The sequence below is a fragment of the Episyrphus balteatus genome, chromosome 1 (assembly GCF_945859705.1).
Source record: "Episyrphus balteatus chromosome 1, idEpiBalt1.1, whole genome shotgun sequence".
NCBI lineage: Eukaryota > Metazoa > Arthropoda > Insecta > Diptera > Syrphidae > Episyrphus > Episyrphus balteatus.
Genome location: NC_079134.1, coordinates 96,002,924 through 96,024,671, shown reverse-complemented (window position 1 = coordinate 96,024,671; position 21,748 = coordinate 96,002,924). Strand labels below are relative to the sequence as shown.

General features: G+C 32.9%; 2 protein-coding genes across 2 annotated transcripts in view; both read right to left on the bottom strand.

Moving 5' to 3' along the window:
• LOC129906160 (protein 4.1 homolog) overlaps positions 1–21,748 on the bottom strand; it is a 232,518-nt gene that overhangs the window by 156,530 nt on the left and 54,240 nt on the right. The window lies entirely within an intron of this gene.
• LOC129906161 (polyadenylate-binding protein-interacting protein 1-like) overlaps positions 13,712–21,748 on the bottom strand; it is a 62,278-nt gene continuing 54,241 nt past the window's right edge. The window contains exon 2 of the mRNA XM_055981825.1: positions 13,712–20,165. Coding sequence (XP_055837800.1) covers positions 18,784–20,103 — 1,320 coding nt within the window. The 5' untranslated portion in view covers positions 20,104–20,165 and the 3' untranslated portion in view covers positions 13,712–18,783. The remainder of the gene's footprint in view (positions 20,166–21,748) is intronic.

Genomic DNA, 21,748 nt, shown 5'->3' with positions numbered 1-21,748 from the left:
TTCTCTGAGCCAAGAGAGAACCTCCTTAATCGCCAGAATTTCTGCTTGGAACACGCTACATTGGCGTGGTAGGCGGAAGAAAAGACTGAAATTCAGTTTTTCCGAGAATATACCACTTCCTACACCTTCGTTGGTTTTTGAACCGTCAGTATAGTAGTGTAAAGAGTCATTGTCCAGAGTGCTAAGGTCCTCCCATTGAGTTCTGGAGGGAATAGAGTTCTGGAAATTATTATCGAATACCAATTGAGGTGTGGTATACTCTAAACGATCCGGAATGAATCCGAAGTTGTTTATAATGTTAGTGTGACCAATATGATTACTGGTCCACTGAAGGGTCTCTTTTAGACGAGTAGCTGAGCTTACTGCTACTTGTTTGCTGAAAGTGTCTAGGGGGTGAGATTTAGTAGTATGTCGAGGGCGTCAGAAAGGGGTTGATCTTAGCGCACCGCTTATGCACATACTAGCTGACCTTTGGACTTTGATAAGCTTGTTTAAGTTTATCGCTTTGTCCAGTGCAGTCCACCAAACTACCATCCCGTATGTAAATATTGGTCTTATGACCGATATGCATAGCCAGTGTGCAATGTTAGGAGAAAAGCCCCATTTGCCGCCAATGGCTTTTTTGCATGAAAAGAGTGCCACATTGGCTTTCTTAACCCTTTCTTCAATATTTCCAGGTCAGTTTTTTATAAAAAATGAGTCCTAGATATTTAGCTTTATCGGATAGAGTAAGTGTTACATCTTTAATTGTAGAGAGTTTGAAGTCTGGAATCTCTTATTTCCTCTTGAAGAGGACAAGTTCCGTTTTGTGGGGATTAATATCCAATCCACATCCTCTAGCCCAGTGAATTAGCTTATTTAAATCTGTTTGTAGCAGTTCTGCAAGTGTCTGTGGGTATTTGCCCGAAACGGCAATTGCCACATCATCCGCGTAGGCTATAACCTTAAAACCTTCTCCTTCTAGGTCTAGCAGCAGTTCGTTGACTACCAAGTTCCATAGGAAAGGTGATAAGACCCCTCCCTGAGGGGTTCCTCTGTTGGCTGTTCTACGCGTTTTGAAGTTACCCATTTCTGAACTGATAATCCTGCTGCTAAGCATGATGTCTATCATGTTCTTAAGCGGGTCTTCTATTTTGAGATTGTCTAAAGCATTCATGATTGCTGAGTTCCTGACATTATTGAACGCACCCTCTATGTCTAAAAAAGCGACAAGAGTGTACTCTTTGTAGTGTAGGGAATATTCAATGGTGCTGACCAAAGAATGGAGAGCTGTTTCCACCGATTCTCCCTTAGTGTAGGCATGTTGTGCCTTAGAGATCAGACATGGTTCTATTTCCTGTCTTAGATGGATATCTATCATTCTTTCCAGAGTTTTAAGCAGAAAGGATGATAGACTAATAGGTCTTAAATCTTTTGGAGTGACATGAGAGCATTTACCCGCCTTTTGTATAAAAACCACCTTAGCTTCTCTCCAGGCCTTTGGAATATACGAGAAGCTTATACAGATTATCATTATAATTTCTAGCTTTCGCAATATGATATCTGAGACGTGTTGTAGTTCGGCGGGTATGATACCATCTGGCCCAGGTGATTTGTATGGATCGAAGCTGTTTATTGCCCATATTAGTCTATCCTTGGAAATAAGATCTTTACTAATTTGATAAAATTAGTTGGATCGGTGACCAATGTCACTTATAGAGTTCGAGCAACCAGGGAAGTGAGTGTCTAGTAGCAAGTTTAGTGATTCTTCATAGGAGCTAGTCCAATCGCCATTTGAGTCTTTAAATCATTTTTCAATTTCACGTGAAATTAAATATACCTAATATTCTACATTTCGATCGATTTCGAAAACTTCGAAATTGCTTCGAACTTTCAAAACTGAAGGATCATCTATTTTTATATTGTTTCTTAAGTGAAATTACTGCTGCAATGGATGCAATTTAACTGACAATTTTAATGAAAAAAGTAGCAGAATTTAAAAGAAAAAATAAGAAGATACATTTTGCAAGACAAATTAAATAAGTGAAATGCAGAACTTGGGTGATATTAGGTGTGTTTTTTTATTACAACCGGTCTTAACTGGACAAAAAAAACGCAGTCTGGGCTAAGCAATTTACATGTCAAATACAACAACACCTTAGCCCCTTGGGCTTAGTTGTTTAGCCCGGAGATTTCTCTGGGCTTAACTTTTTGAACAGTTTTAAATCTCTGCTACCAAACTAATTTTTTTATAAATTATTTAGAATTATAGGGTAGAGTTGCCTATTTGCGGCCGTCTCCAGTAACCGGCCACCTTTCGGAAAATCGTTATTACTAGTGATTTCAAAGGGGTTTATTCCAAATTTTAACTCGTGTGCTGTTCTAACATATAAGAGAACAGCATAAGAGCAAAGTTTTGGAATAAACCCTACGAAATCCCTAGTTATAACGATTTTCCCAAAGGTGGCCGGAAACTGGAGACGGCCGAAAATAGGCAACTCTACCCTATATATATATAATAAAGTGAAAACTGACGTTTGGAAGGCCAAAATGAATTCAACTAGTTTTGCTACCATACATTTTTATATCTGTTTGTAAAACATACATGAAAAATACAAGAAAAAGACGAAAGCGAAAAATATGACAACTCTAAATTTTTGTTGTGTCTGCTGTTTTCGGAACATTCAATATACAGTGCTGCCAAGATTTCAGGTTAAGCCCCGAGACGTTTTTTTTGTCCAGTTAAGACCGGTGGTAATAAAAAACACACCTATTATTGCAAATTTTAAAAGAATAATGAATTAGGTAAAGTGTAAAGCGAATGAGCCTGCAAACACAGATGCAGTGCGCCATTCCCAATGTACCTATCTATCCAAAAAAGTGATGAATTATGATATTTCATGCCTTTTTATATCAACAAAAAATAAACATTACAAAACAATAAAAATAGGTATATTAGTTTTGATAATATTTTGCCCGAAAATTGCACATTCATTAAAAAAGCACCAAATTCACGAACAGAAACAAAGTGAATTGAATTCGATCAGAAAATCTAAATGAGTGAAAAAATGCAGAACACCTAATTTTACTTTCAGCAAGTTAATGCACAAAAATGCAGGACGTGAAACTCTCAAATATATCCGAAATATATATTTTTTCGTAATATGTTCCTTTTTTAATCCAAATCAGAAGTACAAACTGGAATTTGCTTAAAGAAACCATTAGTTATGTTGACCACTAAGATTTTGAGATATTAAAAATTTCTATTTCCAATATCTTTGAGAAAAATGTTATTTTTGAAAAAAAAGGATATATACTTAAGACGATCAAATACGGCGTTTTGAGATTGCATTAAAAAATTTGCAAAATTTAACGGTGATGTAAAGTACTGCAAATATCGCCCTGTTCCTTACTCTTTAAAAGATCGCGTTAATTTAAATCTTGCCCAAAGTGTGACATTCACCATGATAGAAGTCAATGTCGTCACGTGAAATCGATTTGTGACATTGAAAAAAGTTGGGCACATAAAAAGTGTTTGTTTGAGTCAGCGAATAGGTGTATCATCAAAGAAAAAATTTGTTAAAAACATACCACATAAGAAACGGTATGACACATAAGAAACGGTATGACATCGAGGAGGTTTCCTCGGCTAGTTGGGAAGCAGAACGAAGAGGTCGCAAGATCTTCAAGCTCAAGGTGCCGTTGATTAACGACCAGATTTTACAGGCAACAGACAACTCTCAAAATTTTGTGTGAAAATCATAAATCGGTGTTTAATGCGGAGTTGGGTTGCAGTAAAAAATTTACTGCTCATTTGTCATTGAAGCCTGGAAGTCAGCCAAAGTACTGCAAATATCGCCCTGTTCCTTACTCTTTAAAAGATCGCGTTAAGGAAGAGATACAGCGGGTGAGAAGTTTGGGTATTCTGGAACCGGTTGAGTCAAGCCTACACAAATTGTCGTGGTTGAGAAACCAGGTGGAGGTTTACGATTATGTTGAGACTTCAAGACGACAGTAAATCCGCAAGTGAGTATTAATAGACATCCAGTGCCACGAGTTCAAGATCTTTATCGGAAGATGGAAGGTGGGCAATACTTTACGAAAGTGGATCTTTCATACGCCTACCTCTCAATCGATTTGTGTGATTAATACGGAAGATGGACTTTTTAAATAATTAAGGCTTCCTTTTGGAACTGCAAGTTCAGCAGGAATATTTCAAAGTTACATCGACCAAATCACTGCTTATCTTGAATTCTGTACACCATATGTGGATGACATAGAGGTGTCAGGGCGAACTATGTCCGAGCATTTACATAACCTAGAAATACTTCTACAACGTTTTGAGGAGCATGGATTAAGATGTAAGATGGAGAAATGTAAGTTTGCTGAAACCGAAATTGAATATTTGGGACAAATCATATAGATGAGACGGAAATAAGACCATCTGATAGACGTTTGCGAGCAATTAGTGAATTGCCTGTACCAAGGAATTTGAAAGATTTGGAAGCTTTACTTGATAAGATCAATTATTATAATCAATTTATAACTTTTCTCAATTAGCAGCGCCCTTAAACAAGTTAAGAGAAAAGAGTGAAGCATTTGTTTGGGGAAAATAGCAACAACAATCTTTTGATGACTTTAAAGCTAAAATCATAAAAGTATCGAGGTTGGTGCACTACAAGATGGACTTACCAATTACTTTGGCTACAGATGGATTTGGAATTGGAGCAGTTCTGTCACACGTGTATAAAGATGGATCTGAGCGGCCAAATACGTTTGCATCGAAAACACTGAGCGAGTCCCAAAGAAGATTTATAGCCAAATAGAAAAAGAGGCTTTATTCATTATTTTTGGTATCAAGAAGTTCTATCAGTGTTGTAGTATCTGAACAAATTATGCTGTTACTAATAATAAGCAACAGTAGAAATAAATCTAAAAATATTTTAATGTCACTTAGATTTCAATATATATATATTAGACTGATTAAAAATTTTTTTTTTTTTGCTCAAAGCATTACCGAAAATATTCTTGGAAATAACGAAATAAAAATACTGTAAAAGCTAACATGAGGTACCGCCGCATCGCAAATTTCTATTTCCCATATGATTTACATGGGAATGATTGTGTTTTTGAGTTTGGAATTTTATAACTTTTTAATGGTTCATCAAAAAGGCTAGATTTTATCATTTTCTTGTATAAAATTGAACGCTCTACAAAATTGCATTTATAAAATTTAAAAAAAAAACCCACGCGAAAAAAAAAAATTAAATTAATTTTTAGTTGAAAAAATGAATAATTCGAATTTATTGAAAAATTCTAATTTAAAAGTATTAAGGGTTTGAGAGTTATATAAAAGGATCTGTGAAACCAAAACACAACAAAGAATACAAATTCCAAAAGTTTGCCAAATTTTTTGAATAATAGTTTCGTCAAAAATTTGAAGAAATGAAGAAAAAATCTCATTTTATATTTTAAAGATGAATAACTTCGAAACGGGGCAGTTTTTGAAAAAAAATTATAGGAGCTTTTTTGTAGGGCGTTCAATTTTATACAAGAAAAAATTAAATCTAGCCTTTTTGATGAACCAATTTTAGTATGTTGTTCTCTTGAAGCCCGTTATCTTGAAAACCCGCAGTGTAGGGCAAAATAGACTTCGGATTCGGTTTCAGCGACCCTAAAAATCTATGAATTCCACTAAAAAATAACGCAAAACACAATATAGAGAGTTACTATCATAATAAAGGGTTTGAGATAGTCATCGGAAAAAAAACCGTTATCTTAAAAACTGTCCATTTTTCGACTTTCTGTCCATATTTTGATCAGGAGCTACAAGAAAACAACATACTAAAATTTCAGACAATTTCACCGAGGGCCACTTCCCATACAAAATGTGCGGGGTCCTTTTAATAATATGTTCCTATGTTAAATTTTAAATAAAGCTGATGAATTGGGCAGTCAAAATTGGTTTAGGGTTTTTTTTTTTTGATATGATAGCGTCTAATAAATCGATGAAACCCGGCTGCATACACGACAAACATGACACAATATCCCGTTTCATTACCTGTTACCAGTGTGCTTAAGATTATAATTTCATCTTAGAAGCCAAGTAACATGAAGTCAAGTCCAACTTAAGACAGTTGAATGATTTTAAACCCCAAATATTGCATTTGCTTATATCTTGACATCAGCGTCACCTTCCATTTATAAAAAAAAAAATTGTCTCGAATGAACCTTATCACACACACAAAAATTCACAAAAATCTTAAGTCTTTCAAACTCCAAATATGGAATTTCACTATAACTTAACAACAGCGATACTTACCGGGTCCATATCACACACATAAAATTTTACAAAGATCTGTCAAGTCGTTCGTTTAAAATATGCAATTTTCTTAAGATTTGACAACAGCGCAACCTAACGGGTCCAATTATAACACAAAACCTGTCTCGGATGGACATTATCGCATACACAAAATTTCACAACAATCTGTTCAGTCATTCGACCCCAAATACGGAATTTGCATATAACTTGACAATAGCTCCACCTACCGGGTCCAATTATAAAAAAAAAATTAATCAGCTCCCGTTTTTGAAATATTACAGTTAGAAAATGCAGTACTTCGGACCTTATTCTTTTATATGAGGGAAATTGTTTGAGCATATTTAGTAACAGTTTGTATAAGAACTATTTTCCACCTTTTTAAATCTGTTTAGTAGTAGTAGTAGTAGTGTAATTTTATTGAAAACAAAATATTGAGTTACATTATGCATACTTAAACACAAAATATAGCATTGGCTTTTGCCGTCAGCCAGCCATCTGTTTAAATCTTTCCGATATCTTTTTTACTGCCCGAGATATCCTCAGTTGTTTGGTATTATAATACATTTTATATGGTCATTATCTCCTTTATGATATATGAAGCTAAACCCACTTACTTCATTTTAAAATATCTCAGGCAATACAAAAGATATTGAAAAGATTTAAACAGGTATCAAAAGATGGAAACAGTTCTCATAGAAACCGTTACTAACTGTGCCCTTAATTGAATCATTTATTTTCAAAACATGATAAGTCCATGATTTCAAATTTTTCAGGAGAAGAAAAAAACGTTCTATTTTCTTTTGTTAAGTGTGGCTAAATGTATAAAAAATATATTTTGTAGAACTTTTACCTAGCTACAGAATATCGTTTGGTATTTACTTTTTGGACCGATATATCGCGATAGTTCAAAAGATAAAAAATAAAAACGATTTTGGACTTATCATACTTTGAAAATAAACGAATGTGAATTTAGTTTTAAAATTAATATGAAAATTTTTTTAAAGCCGCAGACTATCAAACAATTGCATTTGGGAATAGAATATAATGTTTCGAGTAGTTATTTTACTTGAAAGACGCTTTCAACCTAAGATTTTGAGTCAATAGTCAGCTTCTTTATGTGTAGTCAATTACTCGTAAAAAAGTTGCTGTTTATTTTCAAATGATGATAAGTCCGGGAATTTTATCATATTTTGACAATAAAAAAAATTTTCGCTTAGCTGTAAAATCGAATATAGACTGAGTAGATGGTTCATATTTTGAAGGCAGGTGTGGTTATACCCCAAGAACATATTCAGTTAAAAAAACGAATTTTGAAAAAAAGTGGACTTATCATGTTTTGAAAATAAACGATTCAATTATGAAAGTGGACTAAATCACTCCTAAAAATGGCCTCAAATCTAGCCTTAAAATAATTATTATTTCAGGAGTAAAGTTTATTTGAAAGCGAAATTGCAGTTAATAAAATTCTTTATTGCTCCTCTAATGACTTCATAAAAGAAATATAATTAAATCGTTATAAGAAAATTATTATGTAAGTTTTTCTTCAAACAATGCAAAAAGTGACTTCACTTTCATAATCAAGGGCACAACTATGCTCAAACAATTTTCCTTATACAAAAGAATAAGGTCCGAAGAACCCAAAAAAACGTTTTTTTGCATTTTCTAACGGTAATATCTCAAAAATGGGAGCTGATTAGTTGTTTCTGACTCGGATTCGAGTTCAGCACACCGAAAACCTTCAGAAAAGTATATTTTTGTTTCGGCAACAAAACCCTTGTAACCAGTGTAATCTGCAAAAAAAAAAATAATAATGCGTGTGTGTATGTTCAACAATGTTTTATACATAATGTACATAGTATATTCCAGTACGTACATATATACAATTATGTAATATAAAATAATTGAGAATAATTTATAGCTTTAATGGTTATTTCGCATAGTTTTAATACCGAATGTGTGGCTTCAATGCCGAGTGTCACATGGTTTAAATACCGATTGTGTGGCTTAAATGCCGAGTGTCACATGGTTTAGATACCGATTGTGTGGCTTAAATGCCGAGTGTCACATGGTTTTAATAATACCGAATAACCGAATTATTTAGCTTAAATGTCGAGTTGAATAACAAAACATTTTACTAAAGTAATTTGTTCAAGAATAAATAAAAAAATTTTTTTTTTTAATCGAAAAGGTAGTGAGGTTATCATCTACTACTGTACTTATGTGACCGCTATCTTAAAAGACTCTTCCCTTTTAATGTTTGCAGATGATATGAAAATTTTCTAGGAAATTTCAACTCCATCTGACTCTAATCTTCTCCAAAACGACCTTAATCGCTTTTTCAATTGGTGCAAACATAATTTTTTAGATTTGAACATCTTTAAATGCCTTAAAGTTACATACTCCCGAAGACGTACATTAAATTCCTCAAGAATTTACTACTTTTTAAATGAACCCATCCAAATAGCAGAATCCATGTGTGATCTGGGCGTCTTATGTGATAGAATGTTAAATTTTAACTCTCACATTGATCAGATAATTAACAAAGCCAACCGGTCCCTTGGTTTTATTAAACGTTGGTCTAAGGAGTTCAATAATCCGTATGTTACAAAATCCCTTTACATGACATTCGTAAGACCCACTCTTGAATATGCTTCCCAAGTTTGGTCACCTTTTTACGAATATCATTCAAATAGAATTGAAAACGTTCAAAGAAGATTTATTCGTTTCGCTTTACGTGCCCTTCCATGGGAAGATAGATTCAACTTACCCCCATACCATGACCGTCTGAATTTAATTGAATTGCAACCCTTAGTCCAGCGTCGCCAAATAGCCGACATACTCTTTGTCCATCAATTGCTTACAGGAAACATTGACTCATCTTCTCTTCTATGTGAAATCAACCTAAACACAAATCCCCGAAGTCTCCGCTCTCCACCCCTATTTTACCTTTCCTGTCATCGAACCAATTATGGCCACTTTGAACCTATGTCCAGAATGTTAAGGCACTCGAACGAAGCAATGCCCTCCTTTGACTTCCATTTAAGTAAATCGTCACTTAGAAAAAATCTCCGGAATATCCTGCTGCACTAATCATTCCCATCTTATGCCCCCGATATGAACACCTCCGTCCAAATCCCCTTATTTTTTAAGCCTGGTGTTTAATGTTTAAGTCTTTGGTTTTTGTTTCGTTTTTGTTGTTTCCCATAAAACAACATTAAGGTGGGCCGTAGGGCCCGGTCTTAATACAATAAAAACAACACAAAACAAGAATCAAAAAAAAAAAAAAAAAAAAAAAAATGTTAAATTAGTCTAAGGTAGTTTAAGTTAGTTTTTAATTAGTTTTAAGTCATAGCTTGTACTAAGCTTAAATAAATAAATAAATAAATAAGGCAAGAAGTAGCTGTTATTCCAGAGCAAGTCGTTATGACCCCTAGAAGACCTGCAAGAGCTAGAAGACCGCCTTCACGATTTGTACCTTGTTAGAATGTTGTATCTCAGGAACACTGTAGTGAATAATTCACACACCACATTGGCAACAGTATCATTATACCATCCATCATATATCATCATAATTATATTAGAAAGTAACATGCGATCATAAATCAGTCCGTAATAAACCATTGAATTAATACAGCACAAAGTATTTTTTTTTTTTTTTTTCTCTGTGGGGAAAAATTAAATAGTTTGAAGGAAAAAAGGGAAATCGGACACTGATTAAAGGGAATTCTTTCAAAAATGTCGCTACTCATTTTTTTATTTTATCCGAAAAACAATAAAAACTAATTCTTATGTGATTTGTATTATTGTTTTGTGAATAAAACGAAAAATGAGTAGGTATTGAATATTAGAAAAATCACGCCTTGTATGTTAAGACTACACGGGTCGTTTGAACGCGACACTACTCGAAGTTTCTTCCACTCCAAATTTTTTGATGCAGAAATGTTCCTTGGGGTTTAAATAGTAAAAAAAAAAAGATTTTTCAAAATCTTTTATCTAGCTATTCGCTTTTGCGGGCTTAATTATTTTTGAAAAAAGCGTACTTTTACGCACTCTCACTCATGTTGGGGTTAATAACTCTGTTAATAACAACGTTATAAACTTAAATAATGACTCTATTTCTAACTGCGTTTCAATTAAATTGATATCATTTTTAAATCTTCAGATATTCAAATCTAAGTCCGTTCATTTTTTCTGGCCTATTCGATTTCACTAATCAAAATTATATTACCGTTAGAAAATCAAAAATACCTTTTTTAACAGTTTTTGAGGTTATATCCTTTTGCGTAATAATTTATTATAATTAAATTTATAGTGGTTTCTCAAATAACTAAACTTCTTCTCTTAAAATCCGTTTAAATCATTTCGATATCTCTTTTTTTCCTAGAGCAATATTCATTTGAAATTAACTAAATTATTATTATTGGGAACAATACCCATAAACAAACAAATTTTACAAACACCATGATAACGACTTTATACAGGGTGGTTCAGGAGTAATGTGCCAAAAAGCTGGAGCGTGTAAAAAAACCTAGTCTTTTGCAAACATTTTAAATAACTTTTTGATAAATTAATTTATGAAACATTAACCATTCGGCAATTATTTTTTAAATATTCAGACTTAAATAAGGATACAATAAAGTGATACAGTATTGGATTAACCCTGAATTGATCAACTTTTTTCATTGATAACACCTGAAAACTTACCTGAGAATTTTTCTTACTATGTCTGGGGTGCTCGCCGCCCATGGATTCTAGGTTTTTTGTTATTTTTTCGAAAACGACAAGATATTTTTGAATACTGTTTTCTGTTTATGTTTAAAAACAAATAAGAACATCGAATTTTAAAAACTAAATCAGTACTTAGTTACATAAAATTTTGAAAAAAATTAGATTTAAATTTTTTTTTCAAAATTTTGATTTTGAAAATTAAAACTGTGCCATAAAATGGGGGAAAGTATTCAAGGAAAAAAGTATGCGCGACAAAAGTTCGAAAAATGGAAAACTATTATTTTGACTGGGTTTTGATCTGGCAATAGTTACAAAGAGAAATGAGAATTTGCGAAAACAAATGCGATGGACAATTCTGATTGGTCAAAAAGAATTAATAGACGAATTTATTGTTAGATAGGGCTGGGGTCTCAGAAAAAAAGATAGTATATAGATATTCATAAGGATAGGAGGTCTAAATTTAATTTTCAGTCTCGCAGCTGCGATGAGCGAGGCAAGGTTAAGAGTGCGCTCGATTATTTTTTTTTTTAAATTATGGAGAGTGGAGTATTTGTATGGAAGGTGGACGTCCCGCGGCCAATATATTGTTATTTATTAAGTTAGTTAAGTTAAAATGCAATTTTATATTTATGTATTTTGTATATGTAGGTACGTTGAATCACAAGGTATATAATGTATGTTCTAAAAAGATAGTGCATGTAGGTCGGATTGGGACAAGAAAAAATTCGTAGAGAAGAGGGAAAGTTCTATTCCCTTTCGTTTAGACGGGAGAGGTAGGTACTTTTCAAAAACATGGCTTAGCTTGGAAAGAACATTATTAAAAATCAACGGTTATACTCACAACGACGTGCTATCACTTCTTGTAAAGCCAATAACTTTTTAATTCATTTTGTTATTAAATAAAACTGTTGAAAAAAAAAAAAAAACACTTTTCCAAGTTATAACATAAAAAAAGAACAAAGTTCTATGTATGCTCTAATTTTTGTTTTCAAAATAGAAAACCGAGTCCAAAAATGTTTTGTCTTATTCGAAAAAGTTTAAAAACAAAACTAGTTTTTTTGTAAGAAAATCTTTTATTTTTGGTTTATCTATGTGCATGGTTGATACCAATTAGCGATTTAAGAAAATACTTAATTTGGTATAGGGTGTTTTCATAAACGTCTGCCTAACTTAGGTCTGCGTTAGTCGTGTTCATAAAGTAAGATCTGCGATCGGACTTAGTCCAACTGCAGTACTGCTGTTCATAAACGTCATTTATGTCGTCAACGTCCGTCGGGCATATTGCGCAGCCAAAATTGTATGGCTGCAGATCTCCCGAAGAAGTTTATTTTGCTCTTTATTCGATGTTTTTATTGTTAAAAAAAGTATTGTAAAAAAAAATTGAAAGGCAAACATATTAATGAGGGTGGTGCAAAAAATGTTACTTTTTCATTTTTCAAAGAATTTAGACTTCAATGAAACAGAAAATTTCTAAATCCTGTTTTTTTTATACAATGAGTTTAAATTAATTTTTTTTGTATTAGGGTGGCTCTAAAAAATTTTATCTTATACAGTTGCTCGTGGAATTCGAAAAAATTCAACGTTGATATTATTTAGACCATATTATCAATCAAAAAAAATTGAACCACCCTAATGGATAAAATTTTTTTTTCATCGATAATTTGGTCAAAATAATATCAACGTTGAATTTTTTCGAATTCCACGAGCAACTTTAGAAAATAAAATTTTTTAAAGCCACCCTAATACAAAAAAAAATTAATTTAAACTCATTGTATTGAAACACAGAATTTAGAAATTTTCTGTTTCATTAAAATTTAAATTCTTCGAAAAATGAAAAAAGTAACATTTTTTGCACCACTCTAATAGGTATATGTTTGCCTTTCAATTTTTTTTTTACAATAATATTTACATTTTTTTTACAATAAAAACATCGAATCAAGAGCAAAATAAACTTCTTCGGGAGATCTGCAGCCATACAATTTTGGCTGCGCAATATGCGCGACGAACGTTGACGACATAAATGACGTTCATGAACAGCAGTACTGCAGTTGGACTAGGTTAGCCCGATCGCAGATCTTATTTTATGAACACGACTAACGCAGGCCAAGTTAGGCAGACGTTTATGAAAACACCCTATACCAAATTAAGTATTTTCTTAAATCGCTAATTGGTATCAACCATGCACATAGATAAACCAAAAATAAAAGATTTTCTTACAAAAAAACTAGTTTTGTTTTTAAACTTTTTCGAATAAGACAAAACATTTTTGGACTAGGTTTTCTATTTTGAAAACAAAAATTAGAGCATACATAGAACTTTGTTCTTTTTTTATGTTATAACTTGGAAAAGTGTTTTTTTTTTCAACAGTTTTATTTAATAACAAAATGAATTAAAAAGTTATTGGCTTTACAAGAAGTGATAGCACGTCGTTGTGAGTATAACCGTTGATTTTTAATAATGTTCTTTCCAAGCTAAGCCATGTTTTTGAAAAGTACCTACCTCTCCCGTCTAAACGAAGGGGAATAGAACTTTCCCTCTTCTCTACGAATTTTTTCTTGTCCCAATCCGACCTACATGCACTATCTTTTTAGAACATACATTATATACCTTGTGATTCAACGTACCTACATATACAAAATACATAAATATAAAATTGCATTTTAACTTAACTAACTTAATAAATAACAATATATTGGCCGCGGGACGTCCACCTTCCATACAAATACTCCACTCTCCCTAATTAAAAAAAAAATAATCGAGCGCACTCTTAACCTTGCCTCGCTCATCGCAGCTGCGAGACTGAAAATTAAATTTAGACCTCCTATCCTTATGAATATCTATTACCCCGTTTGTATGACCGATTTAAAGATCGAATTGAAACTGAATCGAAATTTCGATCCAGGTATATGGAAGTACCAGATCGAGGAATCGAATTGAAATAGAATCGAAAATAAAATTTTTCTTTTGAATATATTTGCAGTAAAATAGAAAAATCTAACCAAAAACAAAGTGCAAGTAAAACTAGATATCATTAGACATACATACAGTGAATTTGCAAATAAGAAGACAATCACACACAATTTCCACCATAAATTATATCTCGAGTATTCAATTCGTTAGGTATATATGCATATTTTCGATTCGATTCAGCTCCCCGAGTCGGATCGGATCGACAAAACCGGATTCAATTCGATTCAGGTATATATAGACCTAAATCCTGATTCAATTCGGATTCAAATCGCCATACAAACGGGGTATATATACTATCTTTTTTTCTGAGACCCCAGCCCTATCTAACAATAAATTCGTCTATTTATTCTTTTTGACCAATCAGAATTGTCCATCGACACATTTGTTTTCGCAAATTCTCATTTCTCTTTGTAACTATTGCCAGATCAAAACCCAGTCAAAATAATAGTTTTCCATTTTTCGAACTTTTATCGCGCATACTTTTTTCCTTGAATACTTTTATCTGTTCATACTTTCCTACCTAATACTAATGTCGTTTTCTTTCACTCCAATGAGAGTACCCTTTTAGTACTTATTTTTGCACTTTTGAAGGTTTTGTGTTCTTTGACGCCACAAAAGTGTAAAAAAAAAAATTACTCCGGAGTAATTTTAGTACTACGGAGTACCCCGGATTTACTCCACATTTTTAGTCAGATTTACACCGATTTGCACAGGGACTTGCACACACACTTATGAATTTGAAGTTTGACATTTTAAAATTTTGTTTGAAAATTGAAAAATGCGAAAAGTTTTTCTTTCAAACTTATTTGTTATTAACAAAAACAACCATTATGAATATATTTTCTACTGTATTATATTCCGCCAGATATATTTCTTCCATTTTTTCGTTAATTCTTCACTTTTCCCAAAATGAAATTGAAAACCGAATAAAAAAAATTTTCCGCCAGTGTTCTTCATCAATAAAAAAAAAATCCTGTGCCATATACAAAAAAATCCCATTTTTTTCTGCATTGATGGGATATTTTTATTTTACAATTATAAAATCAAACTAAGGGTGTGTGTTAATTGCGTGTATAGTAACGTTTTTAATTTATTCAAAAGTTTTCGTTGCACATAGACCTCACTGGAGTTGTTGTTTTTGTATATTTTGGGTTTTTTTTTGGTATTTAAATGCATAAATACAAGAAGACGTAGACGCACAAGATGCACATAAGAGCAAAGGAGAAATCGATCTTTCTCTCTCTCTTGTTCTTATGTGCATCTCGTGCGTCTACGTCTTCCTGTAGAAGTCGTCATACGATAACAAGAACAAAATAAAACCAAATAAAATAACTGTCAAATTTGCGTCTTCAAAAAAATAATACGTGTGGAAGCGCGTGATACACCGAAACGAAAATCAAAAGGAAATTTGAAGATGATTTCTGCGCCTTGCGTCTTCGTGTAGAAGCAGACTTATTAACGAACGCTTATTATGCTTCATATTTTATTAATATTAATATTTTTTTAATTCATAAAATGTTTTCCTTAGGCCTGTTATCACTATTTTTTTCAAGGAAATTATCCATTTTTGCCTTGTCACACACACAATTACAAAAAAAAAAAATTACTCTCATTATGTTCTTTCACACCAGAAAAAGGAGTAAAAATTTAGAGTACTCCTTAATAGAGTGAAAGAAAACGACATAAAAGTCGTGAATACTTTTTGTTTTCACACTTTTGTTACGGATTCATAAAATGGATTTATTTTAATTTTTTGTAAAAGACTAGGTTTTTATCTTTACAAAATGGTAAAGCACGTTGTGGTAGGTGTAACCGTTGATTTTTCCTAATTTATTTTCCAAATTAAGTCAATTTTTTAAATTGCCCCTCCCCGCTAAACGAAGCGGAAATCAAATCTTAAGTTTTATCATTTTTTTCTTTTGCTACGGAACCTTGAATAACCCTGCTAACAAGTGCATTCAACAATTTTAACTCATCTGCATCAGTTTCAAAGCAAGTTTCACTTTTCTGCTTAACTAAGTAAACACAAATGTTACATGACCCTAATTCAATGAACCATTGTGTAAACAAATGCACTACGACACTTCAGCAAATTACCTCAAAAGTTGGTGTGTTCAATTCTCTTTTCAAAATGGCATAACATTGTTGAGAATATTCCATAAATAACGGAATTAAAAATATTTTTCTTAAGAAATCCGACTTTTTTTATTCGGTAGTCTTTCCATATTATTTAATTCAGAACTGAATTTGCGTTTTTAGAAGTAGTAAATGTTATACCATTTTGAAAAGAGAATTGAACACACCAACTTTTGAGATAATTTGCTGAAATGTCGTAGTGCATTTTCTTACACAACGGTTCATTGAATTAGGGTCATGTAAAATAAAGAAACCACAAGTTACATTCTAATATAATATCCACAAAGATATTTTTGATGGGCTTATTTTTGATTAAAACTTATTTTTGTTTTCAATGTGTTGTTAATAGTTTATCAGCCCTATTCTGCTGTTCACGTGAGTCTCAGATACGATTTACTTTAACTCTACCTTGCCATTCTGCTATCCATCGGGTAAACTACATTATCATGCCTCTATTTGACATCCACGTGATCGTCAAGTAAATTGAAAGGAAAAAATATTTAATTTTGTGTTAAGAAATAATTAAAAATTTATGAAAAGTGGCATTTTGCTTAATTTTAAAGATGGTGAATAAATTTTTTTTTAACAACCAAAAGTGACAGATCCGCAACATTTTTTATGCCGATTGCGTTCATTCACGTTAATAGTGGAATACCGAACAACATTACCGATATTACCGACGCACAATGGGGCAAAATTCAAAAAAGCTGGCATTTAATCGAATCATAAAGTTTAGCTTTGTTTTGAATAACCCAACTATTACTCTTTGAAAAATAATAGAGAATCAGAAATGAGAGAGAAAAAATTTATTTAAACCACGTGTAATTCAGGAGATTGTCTCTAAGGAAGAGAAATATCACTTCTGGGTAGAATTTTTACGACTTTCTATCATTTTGGGTTGTTACAATAAATTGTGTACTGTTAATTATTTATTACTTGTACAAAGTTGAATCTTTTTGAAATGGAATCAGTGAGGTCTAGTACGTTCTAATAAATTTTCTTTTTATGAAAAATATGTATTCAAAATATTTTAATTCCTATGCTCCTTTTTGCTACCCTGTGAGAATTGTTCATTTTTAGTTGGTGACGTCATTTTCCATAAATGCTCATTTTTTAGTCGAAATTGAGAGTGATAAAGACATTTAAATTATTAAATTGGTTCATTTATTAAATGTGTACTTATGTATAGTAAAATATTTAAGAAAAACTAATTGAATGTTTTTATTTAAACAAAATAAAAATAAAATAATAAAAAAAAACATAAGAAATTTCAAAAGTGGCAACCCTAATTTTAATTTTTTTTATATATAATTGCAATTGCATTACTATTTTATAAATGGCATTCAAAGTTTACTTGAAACTGATTGAGGATTTTCCGAGAAATTTCGAAAATCTTAAAAAAAGTGTATGGGTGGTAACCCTAAAAATGGGTGTGGCCATTCGATATTTTGGCTATGAACCTAAATTTGTATCATGTCGAATTCCTTCCAATTTTTTGAATCGCCTCAAAAAAATCGAATTTTTGGTGTTAAAAAGGAACATGAAAACAGACCGAATTCTTTTTGCGATTGTATGTGTGTCATTTGACAACAATTTTTACACGAACGTCAAGCTAAAACCAAAACAATTTCTGCAAAATAAAACCAGAGATTCCTTTGATCAATAATTTTATTTATTTTCTTCGGTAATATAGATTTATTTTAATCATAATCAAAGGGAAATTGCAGTTATTATTAAGATTTGAGTGAAGATGAAGTAGAAGGTTATTATTTTGGCCGTATGCTGTGGTTTTCAGAGAAAAAATTTTCTGACGACAATTACGAGAAGAAAAGTCACAGTAATTTGACTTTTTCACAAGAACTATGCCAGGAAAAAATATATTTTGATCGCACATTTTATTTATTTCATATTTTTCCGCAATAAAAATACGATATTCAATTAAAATTTACTCATTATTTGAAGTTGGTGTTCTCAAATAAACAAACAATACGAAGAAAACTTTCAGCTTGACGTTTGAGAAATGTCAAATGTTCCAAGTGTGTGTGCAATTCCGTGTAAATCTCTCAAAAAAGAGGGATTAAAAAAAATTCGAATTCTGCTTCGTTTGAGGCGAATTTGTTTTCTATGGAACATGATTTTCAGAAAAAATTCGCTTCTAGATCGCCGATTTTTCAATTGAAAGGAATTCGACATCAGTAATACTTGTTCCAAATTTCAAGTGTCTAGCTCTATTGGTTGATTTAATGCCACCTTTTTGCCATTTTGCCCCATTGTGCGACGTGAGTTTGGATTCCCCCCCGATGAAAAGCAGAATGGCAATTGGTGAATATTTAGAGATTATTCCCCCCGATGGATAGCAGAATAGGGAGGGATATATTTCCAGAGAAAACTTGCATGATTTAAGTGGGTGAATCATTAAAATACCTTAACACAATATGAATGATGAGCAACAAACATTTTTTTAAAATAAGTTTAATAACTATCGGTTTTTGTCATTAAATAATTATCGAAACATACAAAAATAAATATTTGCACAGTGAAAAAGTTTTTGTTTTTTTTTTTTTACATTATGTACTTTAAAAAATAAATAATACGAAAACATTTAGGGACAAATTATTGAGTAAGCGAGCCTTCGAAGATTAATGAATTTAAATAGTTGTTGATTTTTTATTGAGCTTACAAAATGTACGATATGCTTTCTCCGTTTCTTCATCCATTTCTGGATCCAAGTCCACCTCTAAATCATATTCATCGTCGTCTTCCGTCGTTGATGGGGTTTTAGGGAGGCTTGCAGCTAAAAACTGGCTTTCTTCTTTGGTCATGATTTTCCCATCAGGACCATAAAAAGTTGGTTCGTTTAGTGCTTCGCCATTCAAATCATTTACCTGACTTAAAGTATTTGTATTTTCCTGAAACATTGTTCTTCCCCAATTGTTATTCTTTAGGGAAATAACATTTTTAACAAGAGGGTATTTTCCTGGCTTGTCTTTGTTAATTGCTGCTAGTTTTTCCATTATCAAATTGACATCGTTTTTAAAATCCGAATCTAAATCATATCCAGCTAATTTTAATGTCAAACATATGCACCGAATATTATCATTTGAAACTTTTGTCATCAATTGCTTTAAAGAAAAAACAATATTTTCAGCTATTAATTTTATTCGAGTGTCGTCTCCCCGTAGTTGCATATAAAGCTCAGCAAGAAACAGTGCAGTTTCTCTGACTTTTTGTTCGGAGTTGACTTTCATGAAATCCATGACTTCCGATTGCTGATACTCAAGTTTACACTTGAGGAGATTGTAAAAAAGAGAATCATCTCTTAAATTTAGCATGTGAAGAAGATTATAGAGCTTTGCCCCCATATATCTGAAATTCGGATTCTCAATTGATTCGTTGAATATATCTTCCATGGCATTACTCAAAACATATTCGTTGTTTTCCAATCCGTCAAAGATGGTTAAAAATCTCGTGGCAACTGTGTCAAATGAACCTGGATTATCGTTCAGGCATTGAATCACCGTTGCTAAATAATTCAAGGCGATGGTTTCCACATCTGTAGGCTGCAAATAGTTTGAGTTAAGATCTGACTGTGATTTATCCTGGATGCTGAAACTTTTTTGTAGTGAACAAGTAAGTGAAGCCATATTGGGCTGATTGGAATTACAATTCACAGCAGCAGCGTAAACTTCAGGATGCTGAATTCGAAGCAATCGATTATTTACTGAGTTTGGTTGAATTATAATTTGGGCTGGAGTTACTGGTCTTTGGGGAGAACCCGATTGGTAGACAGAATTATCATCTTTTGATTTTGGAACAAAAACTTGAGCCGTTGGGGATAGTTTTGAAAGACTCCTTGGTGGAGTGGATGTCGTCAAAGTTGCTTTTTTTATTTCTCGAGTATGCGGCTTCCGTAATGGTGTAAAATCATCGTCGACATCAAATGGAGCTCTACCTGGGCTGGGTTCCATTTTTGTTAGTCAAAGTAAAATAAGATCTTGGTAAGAGTGTTGTGTTTTTTCAAAGTCAAAGTCTAGAACATAAATTTTTTAGTTTTAAAAATGATATGAATGTTTTTAATCGAAGTTAACAACGCTGGGAAATTTGTGATTTTGCAACTGTTTTTTTTTTTTCAATACTAAATAATAGAAAAAACCCAGCGTTGATTTGTATTATTTTATTTCTTTTTGATTCTGCCTCAATTAATAATTCGGAACCACAACGCTGTGCTTTAAATGTATAGGATCATCAAAAAAAAATGTCATTAATTTTCCTTTATAATATAACTATTTTTGTCTATCTTTTAGTTCTTATTCATTAATCGAGTCCTTTCAAATTTTTTAAGACCAAGGTTACATTTCGAATTCATTTTATAAGTGAAAATATCGAATCTTTCTCTAAACAAGGTCACAAAGTCCCAATTTTTGTAAATGTTTGTTAGTTCATTGAAATTCAAGCAAGCTTAGGAAATTCAAACTGTTTTAAATGCGTTAATAGGGGTACGCCTCAGGGTGGCGTTCTGTCCCCACTTTTATGGCTCCTTGTCATGAACAATATCCTCGTGAAGCTTGAGAGAAGTGGAGTGAAGGCAGTGGCATATGCGGATGATCTGGTTGTACTTGTATCAGGAAAGTTTTTACCTGTGATCAGTGAAATGACTGACACGGCTTTGAGAAAAGTTAGCAACTGGGCTACAAGCTGTGGCCTAGGAGTTAATCAAAGTAAAACGGAACTGATGCTTTTTACAACTAAAACCAAAATCCCTGTCTTCCATCTACCTCAGCTCAACGGCCAAATCTTATCACTTTCTTCTAGCGCCAAATATTTAGGTGTAATTTTGGACACTAAACTGAGCTGGAAGCTTAATATAGAAGAGCGGGTTAGAAAGGCGAGCATTGCTTTCTATGCCTACAGTAAAACCTTTGGGAAAAAATGGGGTCTTAAATCAAAAATGATTCTATGGACTTACACAGCGGTTGTACGACCCATTCTTACCTACGGCCATTGTTTGGTGGCCTGCACTCAGTAAAGCTTATAACATCAACAAACTTAAGAAAATCCAGCTTCCCGTCGAGATCAGACTGGGAAGAGGGCATTGTGACGAGAGGCTTCGACACCTGCATTTTCACTGATGGCTCAAAAATGGACTGTGGGGTCGGTTCGGGTGTCTACTATGAATCCCTCAATATCTCAAAATCCTTTCGACTACCAAACTTTGCCAGTGTATTCCAAGCGGAATTGCTGGCAATTAAAGAAGCTTGCAAATTACTTAGAGTATATCCAAATCAAAACCAAAATATAGCTATACTAACAGATAGTCAGGCAGCTATAAAAGCAATTGCTTCGGTCACGACTCCTCCAAATTGGTTCAGCAGTGCAGAGAGGAACTCTCATTGCTGAGTGGAAGCCTCACAATCACTCTCATCTGGATCCCAGGTCACAGTGGTTTTGAAGGCAATGAAAAGGTGGATGAACTGGCCAGGCAAGGATCAGCCCTTCATGAGTCACTAGCAGAAATAGTTAACATTCCCATAGGAGTCATGAAGGGCGATATCTTCTTAAAATACCTAACAAAAGCTAACAATAGGTGGCACAACTTAACTAGCTGCGTCATAT